Below are 22,022 nucleotides of genomic sequence, written 5' to 3'. Positions count from 1 at the left end.
GGGTTTTTTCCCTCTCCTCATTTAAACTGATTCTTCGGAGGTGATTATGATGATTAATTCAAGGGAAACTAATTGGGCTTCTGTCGGCAACATGGTGGATGATGTGAGAGACTTGCTCATGCGATTTTCCATTAAGGAAGTCCAATTTCGACCTAGAGAGTGTAACAAAGTGGCTCATGCTATTGCCCGTTTTGCTTTATACGGACAAGCTCCTTATTTCTGGTTAGAAGAAGGCCCTGCGTGGCTAATGAATTGCATTCTTGATGACCTTATTGTAACCAGTGCTTCCGGTGAATGAAATTTAATTCTTTTCGATTTAAAAAAAAAAAAAAACTTCTGAAAAATGCAGACTTATTGGTCTGTGTTCCTATATGACTTTTCGATGCACAAGGTTTTGTTTATTTTATTTTTCTTTTCATATTGAAATGTGTTTTTAGTAAAATTAGTTACTACACAAAATCAACATTCAATAACTATGCTACATACACAAAAGCAATCATCGTTTTGGTCGTCTCATGTTTGAATCTATATATATAAAACAAAAGGCAGAGAATGGTGAAACATTCAAAATACCAGAAAATGCCATTGGTTAATGTAAATATTAAGAATTGAAATTATTAATTAAATGAGGATAAAATGGTAAATTCACACTTTTTCATATTAACAAAATTAAAAATTTTTAAAAAAATCAGATAATGGATCCTCTTTTTATGGAACACAACTACCCATTATCTTTTTTAATTCTAAAATAAATTTAAATTTTTTAAAAAAAGCCTATCGCAGGCGCGGAAGCGCATGCGGAGAGGCTAGAATCAATAAAATCCCTAAACTTAGGATAATTAGAGAAAATTTGAATTCATAGGAGATATGTGATTATGATTCCTATTATTATGAGATTTGAATGTCAATAAATCCCTAAATTCATGGATTCTAATTACCTCAATAACTATTGTAATTATTTTAATGACATATTTAGCATTATTGTTTCCTAATAAATGGAAACGTTGAAATATGTGATTATCATTCCTATTATTATGAGATTTGAATGTCAATGAATCCCTAAATTCATGGATTCTGATTACCTCAATAACTATTTTAATTATTTTAATGACATATTTAGCATTATTGTTTCCTAATAAATGGAAACGTTGAACAAATACAAGTAATAATACCAGCTGGACAAATATTTGTATACATGACAATATATTTTAAATTTTTATGAAAGTTGAAAAATAATTGGGTGGATATGTATAACTAAAGTAAATTATAAGCTTATTGACCCCCGCGCCCCCACCCCCCGAAAAAAAAGGAAGTAAATTATAAGCTTGTAAAAAAAGAGAGTAAACTAAATTATAAGCTGCCGCCGGAACAAAAGAAGAAGAGGTCAAAGTTATCTCTTTAGAGTAAAAAACCAGTAACAGGGATCTAAGGGTAAAATTTATATTCCACCCTATAAGTAGCATACATATGAGTCAGAACTCAGAACAGTACTTTAATTTTAGATTTCGTTTCAGAACTCATACATTATCATTTTCGCCGCTTTAAAACCAGACCTAGCAAACTGGTGGTCTAAGTCTCCCTCCCCCCATCCACACGTGAATTTCAGATCTCCTCCTCCTCTTCAGAAAACTTCATCTCAAGCCATGCCTCTAATGAAAGGAAGAATTCCTTTTTTAATTCCCAAGAAATCCTCCAGTGGTTTTCTCCTATTCTCATCTCATGAAATCAAGAAAGGTAAATTTGTACCATCAATATTTCAAATTCAGATCTATATATCTAATTTTATGTAGTAACACTTTCAGATCTACCGCTTCAAATCCTAATTAATTTTTTTTTGGGGTATGTTTTATTGATTTTGTTGTTGTTGTTCTTTTGTCAGGGAAGATCGAAGATTGGTTCTATCGACTAGCGCTGGAGGAAGATTTGAAATTCTCCCCTTCAATATTTCAAATTCAGATATATATACATCCAATTTTATTTGCTGATACATTCAGATCTATCACTTAAAATCCTAATTTAATTTCCTTTTTTTTTTGCTTTTGTTCTTGTCAGGGAAGATATGAAGATCGATCCAGAGGACATCAAGATGTATTTCTTGGGCTTGGTACATAATTGTAAGCTCTCAAAGAGCCCATTTTCCGAACTGGGCTACACAGCCCGCCTCAGTCTATTTCTTCTTCCTCTATCCCAACCCAAGCGCTGGACCCCTTCAATATAATTTCCTAAAATCCTAATTTAATTTCCTAATTTAATCTATCACTTAAAATCCTAATTTAATTTTCTTTTGTTTTTTTGCTTTCTTGTCATAAGATCTCTCCGGAGGACATCTCTTGGGCTTGGAGCCCATTCGAACTGGGCTACACAGCCCTTCTTCCTCTATCACAAGCTCCCAACGGCAGTCCCTTTTCACCCGACCACCCCAATCTAAACTCGCTCCGGAGACCTCCACCTCCATCCCCAGAACAGAAAGCAAGCTCCGAAAGCCTTGAAATTTGGTATGCGAGGTACGTACTAGTTGCTGTGCTTTCATTTCCATTACTAAAAGAGAGACTTATCACTTGACAGTATTTCAGACCAAAAAAAAAAATCACTTGACAGTAGAGCAGAAATAGCAATTGGGGTTGAGTCCAACCTCTAAAACGCAGCGTTCTGATCTTCTCTCTCCTATGCACTCCTTCATCTGAGAAAGTAACCTCTCCTTAAACCTTATTCAGGTACTCTCTCTCTCTCTCTCTCTCTCTCTCTCTCTCTCTCTCTCTCTCTCTCTCTCTCTCTCTCTCCCTCTGTTATCTGTGTGTGTAATTATACATGTATATGTTAAGGCAGATAGGGTTTTCTCTTCTTGAAGAACATTTTATTTGAGTGTTGAGAAAGCTGAGGAAAAGAATGGAAAAGAAAATGGAATTATTGGGGTTTATTAAATGGCCCTTTTTTTCTTCTTTTTTTTTTATACCATTTTTAGAGTTAAAGAAGTTCTTTGAATTAAGCTCAGACCTTTGCAGTTCCCTTCAATTCCGTGATTTCCATTCATAATATAAGTGCCCCAGTCATCTACCCATTTGAACTGTTTGGTCTTTCCATGGGAATGGAGAACAGTATGACTGCAAAGGTTGACAACTTATATTAATGGAATAATCCGAATTTTAATGGAATAATCTTGTAATTCATTACAGTTAATTGCGTACAAATTGGGAGCAATTTGTGTTCCACTGTTGGGCAACAAAGCATTATTCAGGATTATTAGATGATAGATGATTTTGGTCTTCTTTTCTGCGACGTATCATTTGTTTATGGGCTTGTATGCATTTGTTTAATCCTTCCGAATTTTAATGGAATAATCTTGTAATTCATTACAGTTAATTGCGTATGAATTGGGAGCAATTTGTGTTCCACTGTTGGGCAACAAAGCATTATAGCTTCAGTCTTTAGGTACGTACTGCCTCTATTATGGAAGAGAAGTTGCTGTGCTTTCATTTCCATTACTAAAAGAGAGACTTATCACTTGACAGTATTTCAGACAAAAACAAAAATCACTTGACAGTAGAGCAGAAAGAGCAATTGGGGTTGAGTCCAGCCTCTAAAACGCAGCGTTCTGATCTTCTCTCTCCTATGCACTCCTTCATCTGAGAAAGTAACCTCTTCTTAAACCTTATTCAGGTACTCTCTCTCTCTCTCTCTCTCCCTCTGTTATCTGTGTGTAATTATACATGTATAGGTTAAGGCAGATAGGGTTTTCTCTTCTTGAAGAACATTTTATTTGAGTGTTGAGAAAGCTGAGGAAAAGAATGGAAAAGAAAATGGAATTATTGGGGTTTATTAAATGGCCTTTTTTTTTTTTTTTTTTTTTTTTAATACCATTTTTAGAGTTAAAGAAGTTCTTTGAATTAAGCTCAGCTGAGTTCATGACGACAAAAAGCCTTTAGAACAATTTTAGGAAGTGCCTTCCATTATTACTGGTCTGTTTCCAGGATTTATTGCAAAACGAACCATGACGACAAAAAGCCTTTAGAACAATTTTAGGAAGTGCCTGGGTTCATGAACTTATTGATTTTTAGGATACGTTAGATTATTGCACTACAAAGTAACTCAGCTGAGGTGTCCTGATGACAACTTTCAGTCTCATAGATAACATGTACATCATTTTGACCAGCCACAGATCCCTTCAATGTTCAAACAACTTTTCAATCAGCTCTGGATTTTGTGGTCATGATTCTTAGTTATCCTCAAGTCAGGTTCTGACCCTGACGTTACAAATTCCATTCATTGCTTTGACAGCAGGCCAGAATATATATCTGATTGCACTTTTCAGTTAATATCTATTCTTTCTTATAGTAATCATCCATATTTGCTCAACTTGTCTAGCTTTATATGATTTGTACTTACTGCCTCTATTATCAGATGATGCGTGTTGTTAACTGTCTTCTGTCTGCAAGCAAATGGAGCAAAAGGATTGACATTTCTCCCAACTTTGCTGCTGCTCCATTTAGGGTTGGGCAAAATCGGGTCTATCTACATGACCAAGAGAGGTTTTGTCCTGGCAGTTATGGTGGTTTATTTGCTACGCCTTACGTAATTTTCAAGCGCAAGGAAGGTGATACTCTCCCACGGCATGTATACCACGGGACCTACTGTGGCCTTCCTGTTGCTGTACATTATATGAAGAATTCCGATGCAAGAGTGCAGAAGTGGCTTGGTTTTCAAGACATCTGCAATTCAGGCTTTGTGCTATCTGTCAGAGCATTATACCACACTTCATATGGCCTTACGATTGTCTTTACTGAGCCGGTAGAGTCATCGCTTTCATCTTGGGTTGCAATGATGAAGAGGGACCAAATGCCATTTACCGATCCAAGTGGGTATATCATTCCTTTCCTCAGTTCAGTTTACAGGTAATTATTCCTCCCCTTCTTCCTACCCTTCATAGATGTTAAAGATTTTATCATATCTAGCTGACATTTTTGTAAATTGTTTTTCATTTTTTCTAGGGATGTTCTCACGTCAATGATTCATATTCGTGATTATATTGGATTGATGCATGGGGATGTCACCCTGGATAATATATGGTTAAGAAAAGGAACCGCGGTATTAGGCTGTCCGAATGTTTCATGTGGAGTCACTGATACAGAAATGCTTGAAGATGTATTTGACACCATTCATGATGTATTTCTGCCCAAGGAGCTAGATTTCTTCTGCAGGATCTTGAACAACGATGTCACGTAAGTCACCTATTTTTTCTAGTTCTAAAACCATTATTTATTGATTTGGAGGGCATTAGTTTCATGTTGAAACTTTTACGACATACTGTCTGATAAGATGGTCATTTTTGTTAATTTCAGTGTCATGTTGTCTTTATGGTTGCATAGCCCTTTCTTGAAGACACATACAGAGAAGATGAGAGCCAGGTTTTTGTTTGTGCGACTCTTTTTTGACAGTTCCAATGGTGTTGCAAGGGAGAATGCAATAAATGTATACAAGAGTTATTGGGATAGCTTCTTTGCAAATGAAGCTGAATTTGAGGTGATGTGGCATCGTCAATTGAGAGCTCAGAATCCTATCACTACTAAGAGACTTAATCTTGTTACTAATGAAGAAATAAAATATGCGGTTAGATTCATCATTCCTAAGTGGATGGTGGATGGACATCCCATCCACTTTCTCATTACTGTGAGAAATTGTGCAGAGCATGGCACACATGTAAGTATATGACATTAGCCTTAATCATTTATTATTGTTGATATATTTAATATCCATACTTAATTCTTATATTTTTCTGGTTCAGTTGGAGAGTGAAGAATTTTTTGACTTGCATGTGAGTGCAGTTTGGCCTGAGCATTTATCTATGCTAAGCCATTTGGTATCCTTACGTCACCTTGAATTATTCTTGTCATCATTCACAGCCTTTACTTTGAAAGGTTGTTATTCTTGTATCAGTGCTACATGTAAGTATCTAATTCCATTTCAATTTTTTTTTGGGTTATGAAACAATAATTTAATTTTGAATTTTTTAAACTCAGAATTTAATTGATCTGTTTTGATCTTAGATACAATGAAAAAGAGAAGAGATTGGAAAGCAGACAAAGCAAGGCCTTGAAGAACAAGAAGGGGGAGATTCATATTGTTGATTTTAAAATTGAATGAAGGAATTCTACCTTTTGATAAAACCTTATTCGTTTTTGTGGAATTTAAAAGTACTGAGAGATGACTTTGAACACTTTTCAATCAATGTGGGTTGTTTTGTTTATCATTCTGCTATGAATTACTAGCAGTTTTAAGAGCTAAGGGATGCTTAATATCATATTTTCTTGGAAATAGAGATGCATTTGCTAAATACCATCCGGAAAGAATTGGATTGGTAGACTGCCTATCAGACTTCGCTTTGTGTCTGTTCACCAATATACTTAAACACCTTATCCTTAATTGCCAACGTACCTGTAAGGTGGGTCTTTGTCCACTCTGCATATTATTAAGTTTGGTTGGGACTTCGCAGTTGTCCACGTTTTAGAATCATGCCATCATAACACTTTGAGAGGACTTTGTTTTGTGCACAAGAGGTGGTCGTTGGTTGATCCCACCTCTGCATTATCTGAAATGTGCTTCAGGAAAGCCCATAGCTGATGCAGATGGGTCAAATGCCTGCCTAAGTAAAATTTGCAGGAGTTGTGAGCTTTTTTCAGCTGTCAGCATAGCATTTTTTGTATAATAAGTTCACTCCTAATCTGAATTTATGCATTTCTAAATCTTAAGCATTGTTCCTTTATTAGAGCTGTCGCGGCTGAAATTTGTGAAGAGCTTTTTACTCCCATTCCTCCTCACGCCGAGCTTGCATTGAATGGGGTTGAAGTGTTTATGAATGCAAGTGGAAGTCATCACCAACTAAGAAAGCTTGATATTCGTCTTCGTGCTTTTATAGGTGCTACTCACACTCGGGAGGGGTGTACATGTACAGCAATCACCAGGGGTGTGATGGTGGTCGCCTATACTACGGTGCATGACATTATTTTTTCTTCAGTGGTTCTATGCAAATTTTCTTAGGATAATATACTTGTCAGTGCTGCATATTTTAAGTTAGGACAAAATACTGTTTCGTTGGTGGTATTTTGGGTCTATCTCTTATGGAATCTCCTTTTAGTGTTATATAAAACTTGATCTTTAATTATTGTTATGTGATGAATAATGTATCTATTTGTTGAACTATGAGTAATTTGTCGCAGATGGTTGCGCTTCTGTCGTTGTAAATGGAGATCTAGTCGCTCAAGGCTCACAATTTTCGCTGAAGGATGTTGAGGTTGTAATTGCCCAAATTGACTTAGAAGCGGTATGCGATTCTTTTCACTGCTTGTATGTGTCTGCTTGTTTCATTTAGACTCTACATTAAATTGCAGTGACTTTTATACGACAAAATAACAACTCCTTGAATTTCTTACAAGTATAATTTATTACTTTACTACTTTTGCTTCTGGCGTAATGGCAGGTTGCTAGTCTTAGAGGATCTATAAGTAGCTTCCAAGAGCAAGCAAGCTGCAAAACCAGGGTTCCTTTTGTGGAGGCGCGATACAACCTTTGTCAGTCTTTTAATCTGAAAATGTGCCTTTCTAGTCCGCTAAAGGTTAGATCCAGTTCTAGAAAAAACCAACTAAAGTAGTTGGGATAGGAGTTTTTTAAAAAGTTGAAGAAAAGCCTTTGGCTTTCCAGTCTTGGTTCATCAAGAGATTGCCTACAAATATTTCTGTTTTACATCTGTGTGTGTTTCAGACCTTATCTTACAATATAACAAAAGTGATATGCTTTAATATGCTTTCTTTGGTGGAGTTTCCAGTTATGTGGATAAGCTTTGTCCTTTTGACATTATTTATCAAACATTGCTTTAATTAATCAAACATTCACATTTATAAATGAATATAATTTATGATCTGCAGATTAAGTATCACTCTCCTGAGGAGGAAATAGCGTTTGGTCCTGGTTGCTGGTTATGGGACTATTTAAGAAGAAGTGGAGCTTCTGGTTTTCTGCTTCCCCTTTCTGGAGGGGCAGATAGCTCCTCTGTAGCAGCTATAGTTGGTTGCATGTGATAGCTCCACTGAGTGGGGAAGGGGAAGGGTGACCATGTGCTATTTTAAGTTTGCTTAACTTAGAAACTTACTTGGAAATATATGGTGATGAGAAAAATATCAGGTGCCAATGTAAGAGAGATTTTAGTTATATTTAAATCTCAAAAGAGAAAAGGAAAAAGAAAAAAAGTAGGAAAGGGATAAGAGAGTAGATATTTGAACTTGGTTGGAGTTTTTTGGATTGTATGGCATGAAATTAAGGAGATTAAACTAATTAGGTGCACAGGTGAGTCCAAGAACCAAGATGTGTTATGTCTAGGACCATGTTGGCCATGAACCCGGCCACATGTTTCCATTTACGCTCAGACATTTTATTCACATGGACAGATAATATGACAAAACATTGGTTGTATTTTGAGCATGAAATTGACCCATACAATGATACATTTGTGTCGGGCAAGAAAGAAAACAAGAAAAATCAGTTACCATTGTTGGATCCAAATTGAAAATGCAAATTTGAAGCAACTTCTAAGCATCCTTTGATTTATTATTGACTAGAAAGGAAACTCCAGGAAGAAACAACATTAATCTATGACACCTCCCTCAAATCATAGATCCTCTACCTTGCATATGCGCAAGGGAAGAGAAGTGAGTGTAGACGATATTGAGAGTTTCTTGATTGATTTCGGTAGTGCTAACGACTTTGGGAAATGAATAATTCGACTCTTTTTGGGGGTTCCAAATCATTCTTTGTAGCCTGTTTCTCTTCAGATTTTGATGTGCTAGTCAATTTATGTTCCTTGAAGAGCTGAGATTTCATCTCCAAGCACAACTTCAGATCCTCCTCATTTCGGGCCTTGTTCAGCATATCGATGAGATCGCCTAAAGCAGAAGCCCTTTCGGCCCGCCATTTTCCCCCTTCTTTGAGCCCCTGATCCAATTCAGCTCCCACACTTGGTTCCTTCTCCCCATCATCTAACTCACGTTTTTTAAGTCTTTAATCCCTCATCAACAACTTGCTGTATCCTCTTTCTGAAGTTATTGGTTCTCATTGGATTTGATCTCTTCAACTTCCAACTTCAACCCTGAGACCATAGCCTCAGTGTCTTCTTCTGTAGTAGCAGTAGTGGTTTATCGGTTGAAATGGATTTGAGTTCAGCTTCATCCCCAATGGACTCCTCCATGATAGATTTCACAGAAAACACTTCCTCTAATAGGGTCACATTCTGCATGTATCGATCAAAAGCTTCATTTTCCACTTTGATGTTTCTGTCCTTGTAGTATTCCTTTTAACTTGGAAAATCTCCACTCATTAAAAGCTACGGCATCCTGAAATTAACTCCAATCATTAGAACAGGCCCTTCTCACTGTAAATGGTACAAGAACAAATAGATGGTGCCGAGGACATGCACCTTTTTGGTAAAAGGCTTCCTAGAACGAAGGGGAAGATGCACATTATTAAATTGAGCAAAATTTTCGAAAGTTGCCGGAGTGATGCAACTCGATGTGAATTCCTGAAACACAGCTAACAATTTAAGAAAATCTACATCCAGAACAAAAACAGTATTTGCTTTGAAGACCCCCAAAGAATTAGTAACTGAAATGCTCAGGACAGCCAAGTAAATCAATATAAATAAATTTGAAACATGGAAAGTTCATGAAGCAATTATTAAAAGGTGGGGGGATTATTATTATTTTTTTCGAAAATAACATAAAAGTTAGACTACATAATAGAATCTGTGGAAATCTTTGAGCCAAATTTCCTTGCATAGGAAGATTTGACTCATTAAATCAGCAAGTATTACGAACTCATGTTCAATTTAGTTCATTGGTGAATTAGACTATAAATTGCCTGAGATTCCAACAATTTTTGAGAAAAAAAAGAAATGGAATTTTCTAAGGAAAACAATTTAATGACCCGAATTTTAGAGACAAAAAAAAGAAAAAAAAGATTACAATTATCAGAAATATAACCAGATATAACAACGGGAGACTGATGTTAAGAACTCACCCTGATGGTGATGCCTCAATTGATTGATGGTCAATAGAGGAGAGCTTGAGGTTGGTGCCTTGCCCGGAAATGTTGCATTTGATTTCAAAAACAAGGCCATGCTCCAAAAAGGATGAAACACCCACCCTGATCAGTTCACATATTTGAGTAAGCAACAAACTAAGTTTGCATGTTTGGTTATATCATCAAAAAATTGGACAAAACTGATGAGCGTTCTCTTTTTATAACAAAATTGATTAGGTATTTGGGGTTTCGAACATCCGCCCACATGAATGGAGATGGAAGAAGCTCAACCAACAAAGCTATACCAGATAATTTAAGACTGTATAATATGACCAAATTTGAATCTTTGGGTACTAATTAATTTCTTATTTACCTTCAAAATTAACCAATTTTATGATGCTTAAGAATATATGCATGTATTTGGCATTTGTCCATGCAAGTAGATAACATGTCCGTACAGATTCTAGTTGAAAAGTGGCTTTTTAATTCTCTTCAAATCTTTATGGTCCAAGTTGAAGTTGCCAAGTCCAAGTCGGTTTGCGAAGAAACATACCTTTTTTTTGGGGGTTCCTTTTCTCAAGATTGTTGATGTGTTTAGCTAGCATCTTCCAAAGTTTTCTTATACGTACTCGTTAAATTTAAATCCAGAGAGTTTGATTCAATAAAATCTCATATATTTTCCCATGTATATATTCTGTTAAGAGCCAGTGAAATTCAGAAATCTGTGAGGTATTTGCTACCTTTCAATCATCATTCCAAAAAGAACTAGTGGAAATTAGATGTTAAAAAAAAGAAAAGAAAAAAAGTAAAAAGGTATATATATTTAGATACTCCATCAAACTTAATATATATATAGTAGGGGTCCCCAAAGTTGAAGTGAGCACCTAACTGCATGTGGGGGTTCATTTATTTATGGATGGTTAGTCTAAGAACCAGCTTATGACTAATGAAACATGATATGGTGTGCCTCACAAGTGTTTAATTACCATTTTGCCACATGCATTGACTCCGTGCAGAGACTTGCAGCCCATTTCAACCCACAAACTTCTAACATGTTGACATCATCCTTAGCTCAAGTGACCTGGAGTACGTGTAGCGGTAGAGACCAATTAGATGTAGGGAGGTTAACGTGCAGGACCATCTATAACAGAAGAAAAAAAAACCTAAGGACCACAAGTGACAGTTTCGTGTATCACAGAGACGTTTTGCGATAGAAAACTCTCAAAAACAAAGAAAACCCAACACACCTTTCTAAACAATTTTGAGAGTGGAAATTACAGTTTAAGCCTGCATGCAATTGAATTTATATCTTCTGTTGTGGACTTAGTCAAATAGGCCTATGTATATCTGAGGACAGACCTATGTAAACTATATAAACGATAGAAAGGAACTTCATACTGTAATTGAGTAAATTATAACTTTCAAGTGCAGCATATCAGAACATAATCATCAGGTAATTACAAATTACATATTTCAAGTGAAATTTCACATGCTAATTTGCTAGTACTACATACTGAAGGCCAAAAAAAATTAACCAATACTCCCAATCATGTAAAAATATTTGAACTGACTGTCAGTATTCTTCAGGGATGGTCTTCAGAACTGCTGGACCAGCACCACAGCAAGTGGCTGGTGACGGTTCAACACTAACACGACCCGTTGGAATATGCGCGAGCGCAAGAGTTACATCCTTGAATTCGAGAACCCCTCCATTTTTGCACTTGGAAAGCATTTGTGCCGCTTCTTGCCTCGTCATCTTAATCTTTACTCTGATCACTTCTCCTTTCTCCTCAGCTGCACTGCCATAGCTTGATCTCCCCCCACAAAGTTTCCCATCTTCCAATTCCCTCTTGATCAGTGGCTCTGAACTTTCAAAGCAAGTACTGCCATTCATCTTTTGCTTCTTTGAAAATGGCTTTTTACTTAACTCATCTCTGTATATAAAAATTTTTACATTGGGTTTCTCTAGTTCTAGCATGGCATCTATTGTTTTGATCCTATTGAACAGAGAAAGGAAAGAGTTCAACATTTTTATGAGAGAGAGAGAGATAGATAGATAGATAGATGATGCATAATGAAGTTGAGGATATGGGTATATATAGCAATTAATTTATCATATAGTTGAAACAGAGACAGCATGGAGTGTTAGATGGGGTATGGTCACCTCGCTGGGCAAAAATTTCTGCTAGTGCATCATGATACATGAGGTGTGCACAAAGTCTCTCTACTAGTCAAGCTCAAGTGGTAGACTGTACCAAGACTAAGGGGAACCCGAAGTACAAGCAAAACTAATGTGGCAGTATAGAAACAGACAAATACCACTTTGGAATTGGTCAGTGCAATGTTTTTTTGTTGTTGTCGAAGGAATTGGTCAATACTCTTTTTTTTTTTCTTTTTTTTTTTATGAAGGAATTGGTCAATGCTCTTTGTGTCTCTTTCTACCCGATTTCGAATTTCCCTCTTTGTAGATAAATTAGAATAATTTAGAATATCACTGTATCAAAATAAAAATAAAAATTATAAGTTCAATACACTTAATTCTTAAAATCTTAACTTAGGTATAAAAACAATATCCCAAGAGGGGAGGGGTGCCCTCAAACTTGTTTGGCTTGTTTTCATTCCTAACAGCTCATGTTTTTTGGGGCTCTAAAACGTGTTGCAACAATTAGTTGGAGAATAAAATTGGGAGATTCACTATTATATCTAATATAGGAGCCTAAATTATAAAAAAAACCCTATATGAAATGAACTTTAGAAACACACCCAAAACCCATTTACAACATAATAAAAAGGTTTTTAACTTCTTTTAAATTACAAAACTACCATTGATTTCTTAAAACAAACTCAACCCCAAAACCTCATAAAAAAGCCCAAAACACTCAATAGGGCATCAAAGTAATTTAATAATCAAAATTAAATTCAATAGGGTCAGCTATTATTTTTTGGGTATTTTTTGAGTTTGTTTATAAAAATTAAATGGTGTAGGGTTTATTTATAGTTTTAGTGCTAAGAATGGGTATATGACTAAATATCTCAATAAAATTTGTAGTTAGTGCAAAGTAAGTTCTGATATTTTAGTCAAGTTTTATGTGTTAAAAACAAAAGCAATCTAGCTTATAGGATAAAAAGATGCATTATTTGGGTGATGTTAGGCTTAATGAATTCTTTAAATAGTGTCATGTTTTTTTTAGGTGAAACGATGATAAATAGTGTCATGTTTTAATTCAAAAGACAATGTGTAATTAGTAGTGGACGACCTACTTTGATTATGCTCATTTTCGTTTTTCATAATTTGTATCGAGCCATACAACCCAATGAAACTAATCGAACGTTTACCATGACCAAAGATGGAGATTTCAATTTTCAAAACCAAACTGTTAAATATGAATGACGCTCATAAACTTTAATTAGTCAGCTGGAATGTGATTGAAATTGATATTGGTGTCTTCTCATGTGATTCTCAATACGCGCTTTGGATAGTCTCGTGAATTATGAGGCGGACTTGACTGGTCAATTCATTTGATCTCAGCACCTAAACTTCCAACTATTGGCATTTTGAAAAACTACAAAAATCATAATGTCAATGAACTTGAAGAAAGGGGCACGATGAGGTTCAACACAATAATCTCAAGTTCTCTACAACTACAGAAGAGTGTGAGAGTACTATCCTAAGAAATTCCTTGCAGTGCACATGGATAATATATAATGGAGAAAAGGAAAGCTGCACATCTCTACACATAGGGAAAAAATAGAGTGCACAACCAGCAGAAAATAAGAAAGAAAAGTAGAAGAAATTGTTTATATCCCCTTTTGACTAGGTGTATTATTATTTGTTGTTATAAATGAAATTACATTATACGGTCGAGTTTTCTATCTACTTAGTATGTTTATATGTAAGTTAAATTTAGTCTAGTCAAGTTTGAAATCCTGAGTCCGTCCCTGGTTGCATGGTCAAGCCAACGTGTTTACTCAAAACATAATTGGTAAAGGTTCATTGTTTTTGGTTTTGTACATTATAAAGGTAAAAACTAAGATATAATAAGTAAAAATCAAAATACAAATATGGGATTATGACAAAATTTGAAAGTTAAGAAGAGTCAAGTGAGCCTTCTGAGCCTTGGTTGGCTTTGTCAAATTTTTAACATGTTGTTGTTGAGTGCAAAATTCACAATAGTTCCTAAAAAAATAAAACAAATCAACTTTAATTGAATGAAAAAATATATAAACTTATTTCAGAATAACAATCTAATAAACGGACCAAAAAAAAAACAAGTGATTGTCCTTTTTATTTATACCAAAAGTGATTGTCCAACTAAGCAATAATGACTCTAAAATTAAATATTGCGATCATCATGGATCAACCCATTATTACAACCAAATATCAAATGAGCATGACTTGGCTCTTTAAGATTAAGGCGGAGGTCCTCCTTAAAATCAATGCGGTTTTGACACTTATCAAATTCCAAAAACATTTACAAAGTTTCAACAAAAAAGAAAAGAAAAATTAAAATAATTTGGTACGTGTCAAAAACACATTGGTTGTAAGGAGGAATTCCTGCTCAATTTTAAGGAGCCAAGCTTTTTTCATCTTGAATATGCCTTATAGTTTAGCAATTTCTAGAAATTATCAGTAATAAATTAATAATCGGAAAAAATTAGTATATATCAGAAGGAAAAAAAACAAAAAGCTGACAGGATGACTAGATTGACCAATTCAATCACGTATCCAAACTGCCAAAGCACAGGAAAATTCCAAACTCTTTATATAGATTTTTTTTTTTTTTTTGTCAACACGGAGCTTTCATTAGCAAACCTGGAGAGGGCCAGAACCACATACATCTGGGGATGAAGCATCCACCAGGACAGCACAAGGAAACAGAAGAACTTTAAAAGATAAGACAATCACAATAACTTCAGAAGGACAAAAGTCCAGCAGCAGGGGAAAAAGCAAGGCCCCAGACAAAGAAGAAATGTGAAGAGCAAAAACACCATGAATTATGGAGGGCCAGGGAGGCCATCCATCGCAAGAACACCGACCAGAGAGGGAGGGGGTTGTGTAACCCAACAAAGCGTTTTCTGTTGAACGAACTAGCCGTTGTTTAAGTTGTTCTATTTTCTAGGATTAGATAAGCAGGTTGTTGCCACTTGCTTAACAATCCTGATTGTTGAGGGATTCTTTTGTTATATGACTTAGTCTTTTACCACGTTTAGGTCTGTTACAACGTGGGTTGCTGTTTGGTTTATCTTGCTTTGTAAGGTTATATAATAACCATTGTTTGCTATTCAATAATACACACAATTCTCCCACTTTCAAAGTCCATCAGTAAAGAGTTCTTATTACGTTAACAAGTGGTATCAGAGCCCACTCAGGGCCTGTTCATAACGATTGAAGCAGCAGCTTGATTTCTTGTAGTAGCAAGTAGCCATGACGACAGAAAGTAACTTTGTTCAACCAGCAATTCCTCGGCTTGATGGTCATTACGACCACTGGAGCATGATGATGGAAAACTTTCTGAGATCAAAGGAGTATTGGCATTTAGTGGAGCATGGAGTTTCAAAGCTTGCAGAGGGAGGATCTGCTGCGCAAGCTAAAGAGGTGGAGGATCAGAAACTCAAGGATCTAAAGGCCAAGAATTATCTGTTTCAATCTATTGACCGTTCCATTCTTGAAACTATTCTAAATAAGAATAGTGCTAAGGATATATGGGACTCATTGAAGCAGAAATATCAGGGAACAGAGAAGGTAAAGAGAGCACAACTTCAGGCCCTTCGGAAGGAGTTTGAGATGTTGCACATGAAGGGAGGAGAATCTGTGAATGAGTATTTTGCTAAAACTCTCACAGTGGCCAATAAGATGCGTATGCATGGTGGAAAGATGGATGATGTAACTGTCATAGAAAAGATTCTTCGTTCAATGACTGCCAAGTTTGACTATGTTGTTTGTTCCATAGAGGAATCAAATGACATAGATAATCTCTCAATTGATGCACTTCAAAGCAGCTTGTTGGTTCATGAACAACGTATGAACTGCCATGTGGTAGTGGAGGAACAAGCCCTACAGATTGTTCATGAAGAAACCTCAGGAGGAATAGGAAGGGGGCGTGGAGGTCGTGGACGAGGTAGGAGCAGATCGAGTTATTTTGACAAGTCAACAGTTGAATGCTATCATTGTCATGAATTGGGACATTTTCGATACGAATGTCCTCAAAAGGAGAAAGAGCATAGGTCGAATTTCACAGAAGCTGAAGAAGAAATGTTGCTGATGGCTTACATGGAGTCCAAGGAATCTAAGCAATTTGACATTTGGTATTTGGATTCAGGGTGCAGTAATCATATGTGTGGAAACAAAAAGGATTGTTTTTTGAGATTGATGAACAAGTCAAGCTGGGAAATGACACAAGTCTTGCTGTGACAGGGAAGGGCAACATCAGAATTCAACTGAATGATCGTATGCAAACCATCACTGGAGTTTTCTATGTACCGGGGCTGAAGAGTAATCTCATAAGCATTGGTCAATTACAAGAAAAGGGGCTCACAATACTCATTCAACAAAACAAGTGTAAGATTATTCATCCAACAAAAGGTCTCATTATTTCAGCACAAATGTCATCAAACAGGATGTTCTCTCTTCACACACAAAGTCAAACTCAAGTCCAAACCTGTTTTGCTTCTACCACCCAAGACACTGCATGGTTGTGGCACAGCAGGTATGGACACTTGAGTTTTAGAGGGCTCAACACGTTGCAGCAAAAGAAAATGGTAAAGGGACTTCCTCAGCTCGAGTCTCCTACAAGGTTGTGTGAGGATTGCTTGATAGGCAAACAACACAGGGATGAGTTTCCAAAGGAAAGCACATGGAGAGCAGCACACCCATTGGAGTTGGTCCATTCAGATATTTGTGGACCCATTAATCCTACTTCAAACAGCAAGAAAAGGTATTTAATTACTTTTATTGATGATTTTAGTAGAAAAACGTGGGTTTATTTTTTGAATGAGAAATCAGAGGCATTTGATATGTTTGTAAGATTTAAGAATGCTGTTGAAAAGGAAACTGGATTAAATATAAAGTGTCTACGTACTGATCGTGGGGTGAATTTACTTCAAATGAATTCACTAATTTTTGTGAGATGCATGGCATTCGTAGGCAACTTACTGCTGCATACACCCCACAACAAAATGGGATTGCTGAGAGGAAAAATCGTACCATTATGAATATGGTTCGATGCATGCTTGCTGAGAAGAAAGTTCCCAAAACATTTTGGCCAGAGGCAGTAAATTGGAGTGTGCATTTTCTGAATCGTAGTCCAACATTCACAGTGAATAATTCAACACCACATGAGGCTTGGAGTGGTCACAAACCATCAGTTGAACATTTTCGTGTCTTTGGAAGTTTGGCATATGCTCATGTCCCTGATCACAAGAGAAGTAAGCTCGAAGACAAGAGTATGAAGTGTGTACTACTCGGAGTAAGTGAGGAGTCTAAAGCATATAGACTTTATAATCCGATCACTAGAAAGATTATAATCAGCCGTGATGTTAGATTTGATGAAGGGCAAGGTTGGGAATGGGGTGAAAGCAGCAACCAAAATGCCATTCATGTTGATTTAGAGACCAAGGGAGGAAATGCATGCATAGAAATGGGTGCTGGTGATGAAATAGAAGGTGGGAATAATGATGGAGAAGATTCAAGTCCAAGTCATGTAGAAGAAGAAGTTATTGTTTCTCCACCAAGAACCCGTGAAGCTGGAACAAGAAGACAGCCAGCTTGGATGCAAGATTATGTTAGTGGAGATGAGTTTTCAGAAGAAGAAAGCACAGCTCAGTTTGCTATGTATGTGGACAGCGATCCTGTGGGGTTTGAAGATGCACTCAAGGAGAAAAAATGGAGGACAGCCATGGATTTAGAAATTGAAGCCATTGAGAAAAACAACACTTGGGAACTCACTGATCTACCTGCAAGGGAAAAATCCATTGGAGTAAAATGGATATTCAAAACTAAGCTCAAGGAAGATGGGAAAATTGATAAGTACAAGGCACGACTTGTAGCGAAGGGATATAATCAAAGATATGGAATTGATTATGGAGAAGTGTTTGCACATGTGGCTCGACTTGATACAATTCGTTTAGTCATTTCTTTAGCAGCTCAGAATGGTTGGAATATCTACCAACTTGATGTGAAATCGGCATTTTTGCATGGAGAGCTCAATGAAGATGTCTATATTGATCAACCTCCTGGCTATGAGAAGAAGGGACAAGAGCAGAAAGTTTATAAACTCAGAAAGGCACTTTACGGACTTAAGCAAGCTCCTCGAGCTTGGTATAGTCGGATAGAGTCTTACTTCATGAAGGAGGGTTTCAAAAAATGTCCTTATGAGCATACACTGTTCATTAAAACTGATGAAGGAGGTAATTTTCTGATTGTTTGCCTTTATGTCGATGATCTTATATTTACTGGAAATAATGAACACATGTTTGCAACGTTTAAAAAATCTATGATGGAGGAGTTTGATATGACTGACTTGGGAATGATGAGATATTTTCTTGGAATAGAAGTTATGCAGACAATCAAAGGGATTTTTATTGGACAGAAAAAGTATGCATCTGAAGTTCTTGAGAGGTTTCAAATGGAGGATTGCAATCCGGTTCAGAATCCAATTGTTCCTGGGGTGAAGTTAGTAAAGAATTCAAGTGAAAATAAGGTGGATGCTACTCTTTACAAACAGATTATAGGTAGTCTCATCTATCTAACAGCCACTCGACCTGACTTGATGTATGTAGTCAGCCTCATTAGTAGGTACATGGAGTCACCAACAGTTTCACATCTTCAAGCTGCAAAGAGAGTGCTTCGCTATGTTAAAGGAACAACTAATTTTGGTTTGTTTTACAAGAAGGGAAAAGCTGGGGAGCTGATTGCATTTAGTGACAGTGATTATGCAGGAGATTTAGATGATCGAAAGAGTACTACTGGTTATGTTTTTATGCTTAGCTCAGGAGCTGTGTCTTGGTCTTCAAAGAAGCAACCAGTGGTGACACTTTCAACGACTGAAGTAGAATTCATTGCAGCTACAGCATGTGCTTGCCAAGGTGTATGGTTAAGAAGGTTGCTTGAAGAATTGTGCTGGGCTCAGAAGAATCCAACTATAATTTATTGTGACAACAGTTCTGCAATCAAACTTTCGAAGAATCCTATGTTGCATGGGAGAAGCAAGCACATAGATGTTCGATTTCATTTTCTCCGTGACTTAGCAAGGGATAAGATTGTGGAGCTTAGTTACTGTCAAAGTCAAGAACAAGTAGCTGATATCTTGACTAAGCCATTGAAGGGTGAAGGCTTCATAAAGCTGCGTGGTTTGCTTGGAGTATGCAGTGATTCTGTAGTAAACTGATCTTGAAGTTTCAGTTTAAGGGAGGATGTTGAACGAACTAGCCGTTATTTAAGTTGTTCTATTTTCTAGGATTAGATAAGCAGGTTGTTGCCACTTGCTTAACAATCCCGATTGTTGAGGGATTCTTTTGTTATATGACTTAGTCTTTTACCACGTTTAGGCCTGTTACAACGTGGGTTGCTGTTTGGTTAATCTTGCTTTGTAAGGTTATATAATAACCATTGTTTGCTATTCAATAATACACACAATTCTCCCACTTTCAAAGTCCATCAGTAAAGAGTTCTTATTACGTTAACATTTTCACCCTCGAATTGGCTAAAGTTGCAGCTGCATGGGCTGCTTCATTTGTGACGCAAGGTGTCCAACTCCAAAGAACAGAAGAGAAGATATGTGCACGACGTCTAATTTCCTTCAGAATGGGGAAAATTTTCCAGAATGGGAAAATCTATATAATTTCCTTTATATAGATTTTCGCTCATGTAGAATGTGAAATTGGATTTGGATTTGGTGGGTTTAAACTAACCAAGAAATCGAAGCTTAAGCCCAAGCCCAACCCTTTTATACATTAGGCTCGACCCAAATTCGCACTCGGGTCAAATTTTGAATTGTTAGAGCATATCTAAGAGCATGTCCACCCCAAAAGGCTAAGGTAAGGCAAAGGCAAGGCAAGGGCTGCCACTATTCACGTGAATAGTGGCAGCCTTATCTTTTTTGGCTCCACCCTAAAAGGCTAGGGCAAGGGGTAAAAAAAAAAAGATTATGCAACAAAATATAAAAAAAAATTGGTATTTTTTTAAAAAAGGAATCTACCCCAATTTGGTATATTTTTATGCTCGTGGGCTTGCCTAGGTTGGTGGGACCCAGGGCTTGCCCGGGCTTCTTCTCTCACATTAGAGCCCTGCTGGGCTTGACTGGGGGGCCTCCTGCCCGGTTTGATGCAAGTGTTGGACTTGCTCTAATGGGACTGATTCGGATTTGACCAAAAAAAAAAAAGGGACTGATCTGACCTGGATTAGGTCCAGATCTGGCCTCAAATGATAAAAAAATCACTTTCTAATGCATGTGTTTGGCCTAAAGCTAGATGAGGGGCTGGTTTTGCCCACCTACTAGCTTGGGCAAGATAAGGGGTCCACTATCAGTTTTTGAAAAGATAAAAAGAGCAGCAAAATCTGACCCCAACATCCATTGAGGAGATGCCACGTGGCGCTCTCAAATGCAACAGCCCAACGGATAGTTGCTGGCTCTTTTTTTTTTTTACCAGTTCCCAACTAGTTCAACCTTTTTTTTTCTTTTTTTCTTTCCTCACAACCAATGACTAAAATATCGAGGATATTATCCTTTTTGGGTAGGGGATATTTTGGAACATATCCGTGTAATTATCGATAATCTTTCAATTATCATAAACATTTGGTCAATATATAGCAATAATATCGATTATATTGCGATATGGACATGGAATAGAAAAAAAAAATGAAAAGGCTTATGCATGCACATAGGGGGATTTGAACCCTTACCACTTCCATTCTTCCGCCTTATCCACCACACTGCTAATAGAAAGAATCTGAGACCCAATCTTCAAATGATTTTGCTTATGGGCAATGTCAACCAATCTCAGATTCATATGGGTGACATGTTAACAATTACATACAAAACTATTTTTGGGATTTATCATTTGATGACTACTTTTCACAGTACATGTACTCTACACATAGATATGATGAGGGCAATGAAAAATTCGAACCTCGTAGGAATTCTATGTGGTACTAAGTCACTCATATATATTACCATGCAATTTATTAAGTGTTAAAAATTGTCGTAAATCATTATACATAAATGATTATGTTGTGTTTAATCAATTTATATATACACTCACAATGTTTGTAAGCTCGCTCTATAATCAACTTAAATAAGTCAAACCCATCATGCAATGCATTTTCTTCTAATTTTTTGTGATAAAATAATAGATTATTGACTAAATAAACATCATCTAAAGTTTTTCAATACAAATTTCCAAGTTTTTCTTACAATTTCTGTGATTTTTATCTAATATTTACCAATATCGATAATTTTTTGATATTTCTATCTATATTTCCATGTTTTTGGACCCCCGATATTTCTGAAACTCTTGATATTTTAGACCTTGCTCACAACTCTATTAAAACCTAACCATTTGTTCATCACCTTCTCACCTAAGATATCTCTCAATTACTCCAAACATTTTTACTTGTTTGCCTTTTTTCATTTTGCTCAAAATTGTTGTTCCAAAGTATGGCTCAAATTGTTTCCGAAAATAAAATTTTGTGTTGCTTTTCTTATCCTTCGATTTTTATCACAAATAAAATAATAATAAATTAAAATAACAAGTTTTGAGTTTTAGCCCCTAGCTCCTCACCACCAATAGAACCACAAAAAAGTTAGATTTTGTGAATAGTACCATTTTGAGGGGGCTAAAACAACACCTTGTCCCTTACACCTTGCCCTTACATTAGACATGCTCTTATGTTATATGTACGGAGTTGGTGTAAGATCTCGAGCCACAAACACCACTTGGTGATTCTTATACAACCCAAAATG

The 22,022-nt window shown here is 36.4% G+C and overlaps 3 protein-coding genes and 1 pseudogene across 24 annotated transcripts; 2 read left to right on the top strand and 2 right to left on the bottom strand.

Annotated features, from left to right (window-relative positions):
* Nucleotides 1-1,478: 1,478 nt before the first annotated feature.
* Nucleotides 1,479-8,322, top strand: LOC110758864 (glutamine-dependent NAD(+) synthetase). 22 transcript variants are annotated; one of them, XM_088252999.1, is made up of 13 exons: nt 1,479-1,734; nt 1,885-2,114; nt 2,311-2,504; nt 2,574-2,714; nt 3,357-3,429; nt 3,510-3,657; nt 4,399-4,889; nt 4,986-5,216; nt 5,337-5,694; nt 5,780-5,939; nt 6,911-6,984; nt 7,212-7,315; nt 7,472-7,790. In XM_088252999.1, the coding sequence occupies exons 7-12, from the start codon at nt 4,399-4,401 to the stop codon at nt 7,233-7,235; spliced, it is 1,338 nt and encodes a 445-aa protein (XP_088109125.1). In that variant the 5' UTR covers nt 1,479-1,734; nt 1,885-2,114; nt 2,311-2,504; nt 2,574-2,714; nt 3,357-3,429; nt 3,510-3,657; the 3' UTR covers nt 7,236-7,315; nt 7,472-7,790. The 22 variants fall into 22 exon arrangements, with proteins under 22 accessions (XP_088109125.1, XP_088109124.1, XP_088109126.1 ...); XM_088252998.1 differs by having other exon boundaries at nt 1,880-2,114; nt 2,311-2,495; XM_088253000.1 differs by having other exon boundaries at nt 1,880-2,114; nt 2,311-2,495; nt 2,566-2,714.
* A 329-nt stretch (nt 8,323-8,651) lies between these two features.
* LOC148294539 (uncharacterized) lies at nt 8,652-10,159 on the bottom strand (annotated as a pseudogene).
* Nucleotides 10,160-11,635: 1,476 nt separating this feature from the next.
* Nucleotides 11,636-12,091, bottom strand: LOC110758966 (uncharacterized). The gene has a single exon (XM_021960949.2). It carries the CDS (start codon nt 12,089-12,091, stop codon nt 11,636-11,638), a length of 456 nt encoding a protein of 151 aa, XP_021816641.2.
* Nucleotides 12,092-15,487: 3,396 nt separating this feature from the next.
* On the top strand, nt 15,488-16,474 carry LOC148294538 (uncharacterized). The gene has a single exon (XM_088253794.1). The coding sequence runs from the start codon at nt 15,488-15,490 to the stop codon at nt 16,472-16,474; it is 987 nt and encodes a 328-aa protein (XP_088109920.1).
* Nucleotides 16,475-22,022: the final 5,548 nt, after the last annotated feature.

This window comes from Prunus avium, chromosome 5 (assembly GCF_965620075.1).
Source record: "Prunus avium chromosome 5, drPruAviu1.hap1.1, whole genome shotgun sequence".
NCBI classification, from domain to species: Eukaryota; Viridiplantae; Streptophyta; class Magnoliopsida; order Rosales; family Rosaceae; genus Prunus; species Prunus avium.
This window is presented reverse-complemented; position numbering and strand designations above follow the sequence as displayed.

Bases quoted from the DNA above. Each gene is read 5' to 3' on its own strand.
- LOC110758966 (XM_021960949.2), bottom strand. From the start codon at position 12,091: ATGTTGAACTCTTTCCTTTCTCTGTTCAATAGGATCAAAACAATAGAT.
- LOC110758864 (XM_088252999.1), top strand. From the start codon at position 4,399: ATGATGCGTGTTGTTAACTGTCTTCTGTCTGCAAGCAAATGGAGCAAA. The intron at 5,217-5,336 runs GTAAGTCACCTA...TGTTAATTTCAG, and splicing joins ATCTTGAACAACGATGTCAC to TGTCATGTTGTCTTTATGGT. The intron at 6,985-7,211 runs GTGCATGACATT...AATTTGTCGCAG, and splicing joins TGGTGGTCGCCTATACTACG to ATGGTTGCGCTTCTGTCGTT.
- LOC148294538 (XM_088253794.1), top strand. From the start codon at position 15,488: ATGACGACAGAAAGTAACTTTGTTCAACCAGCAATTCCTCGGCTTGAT.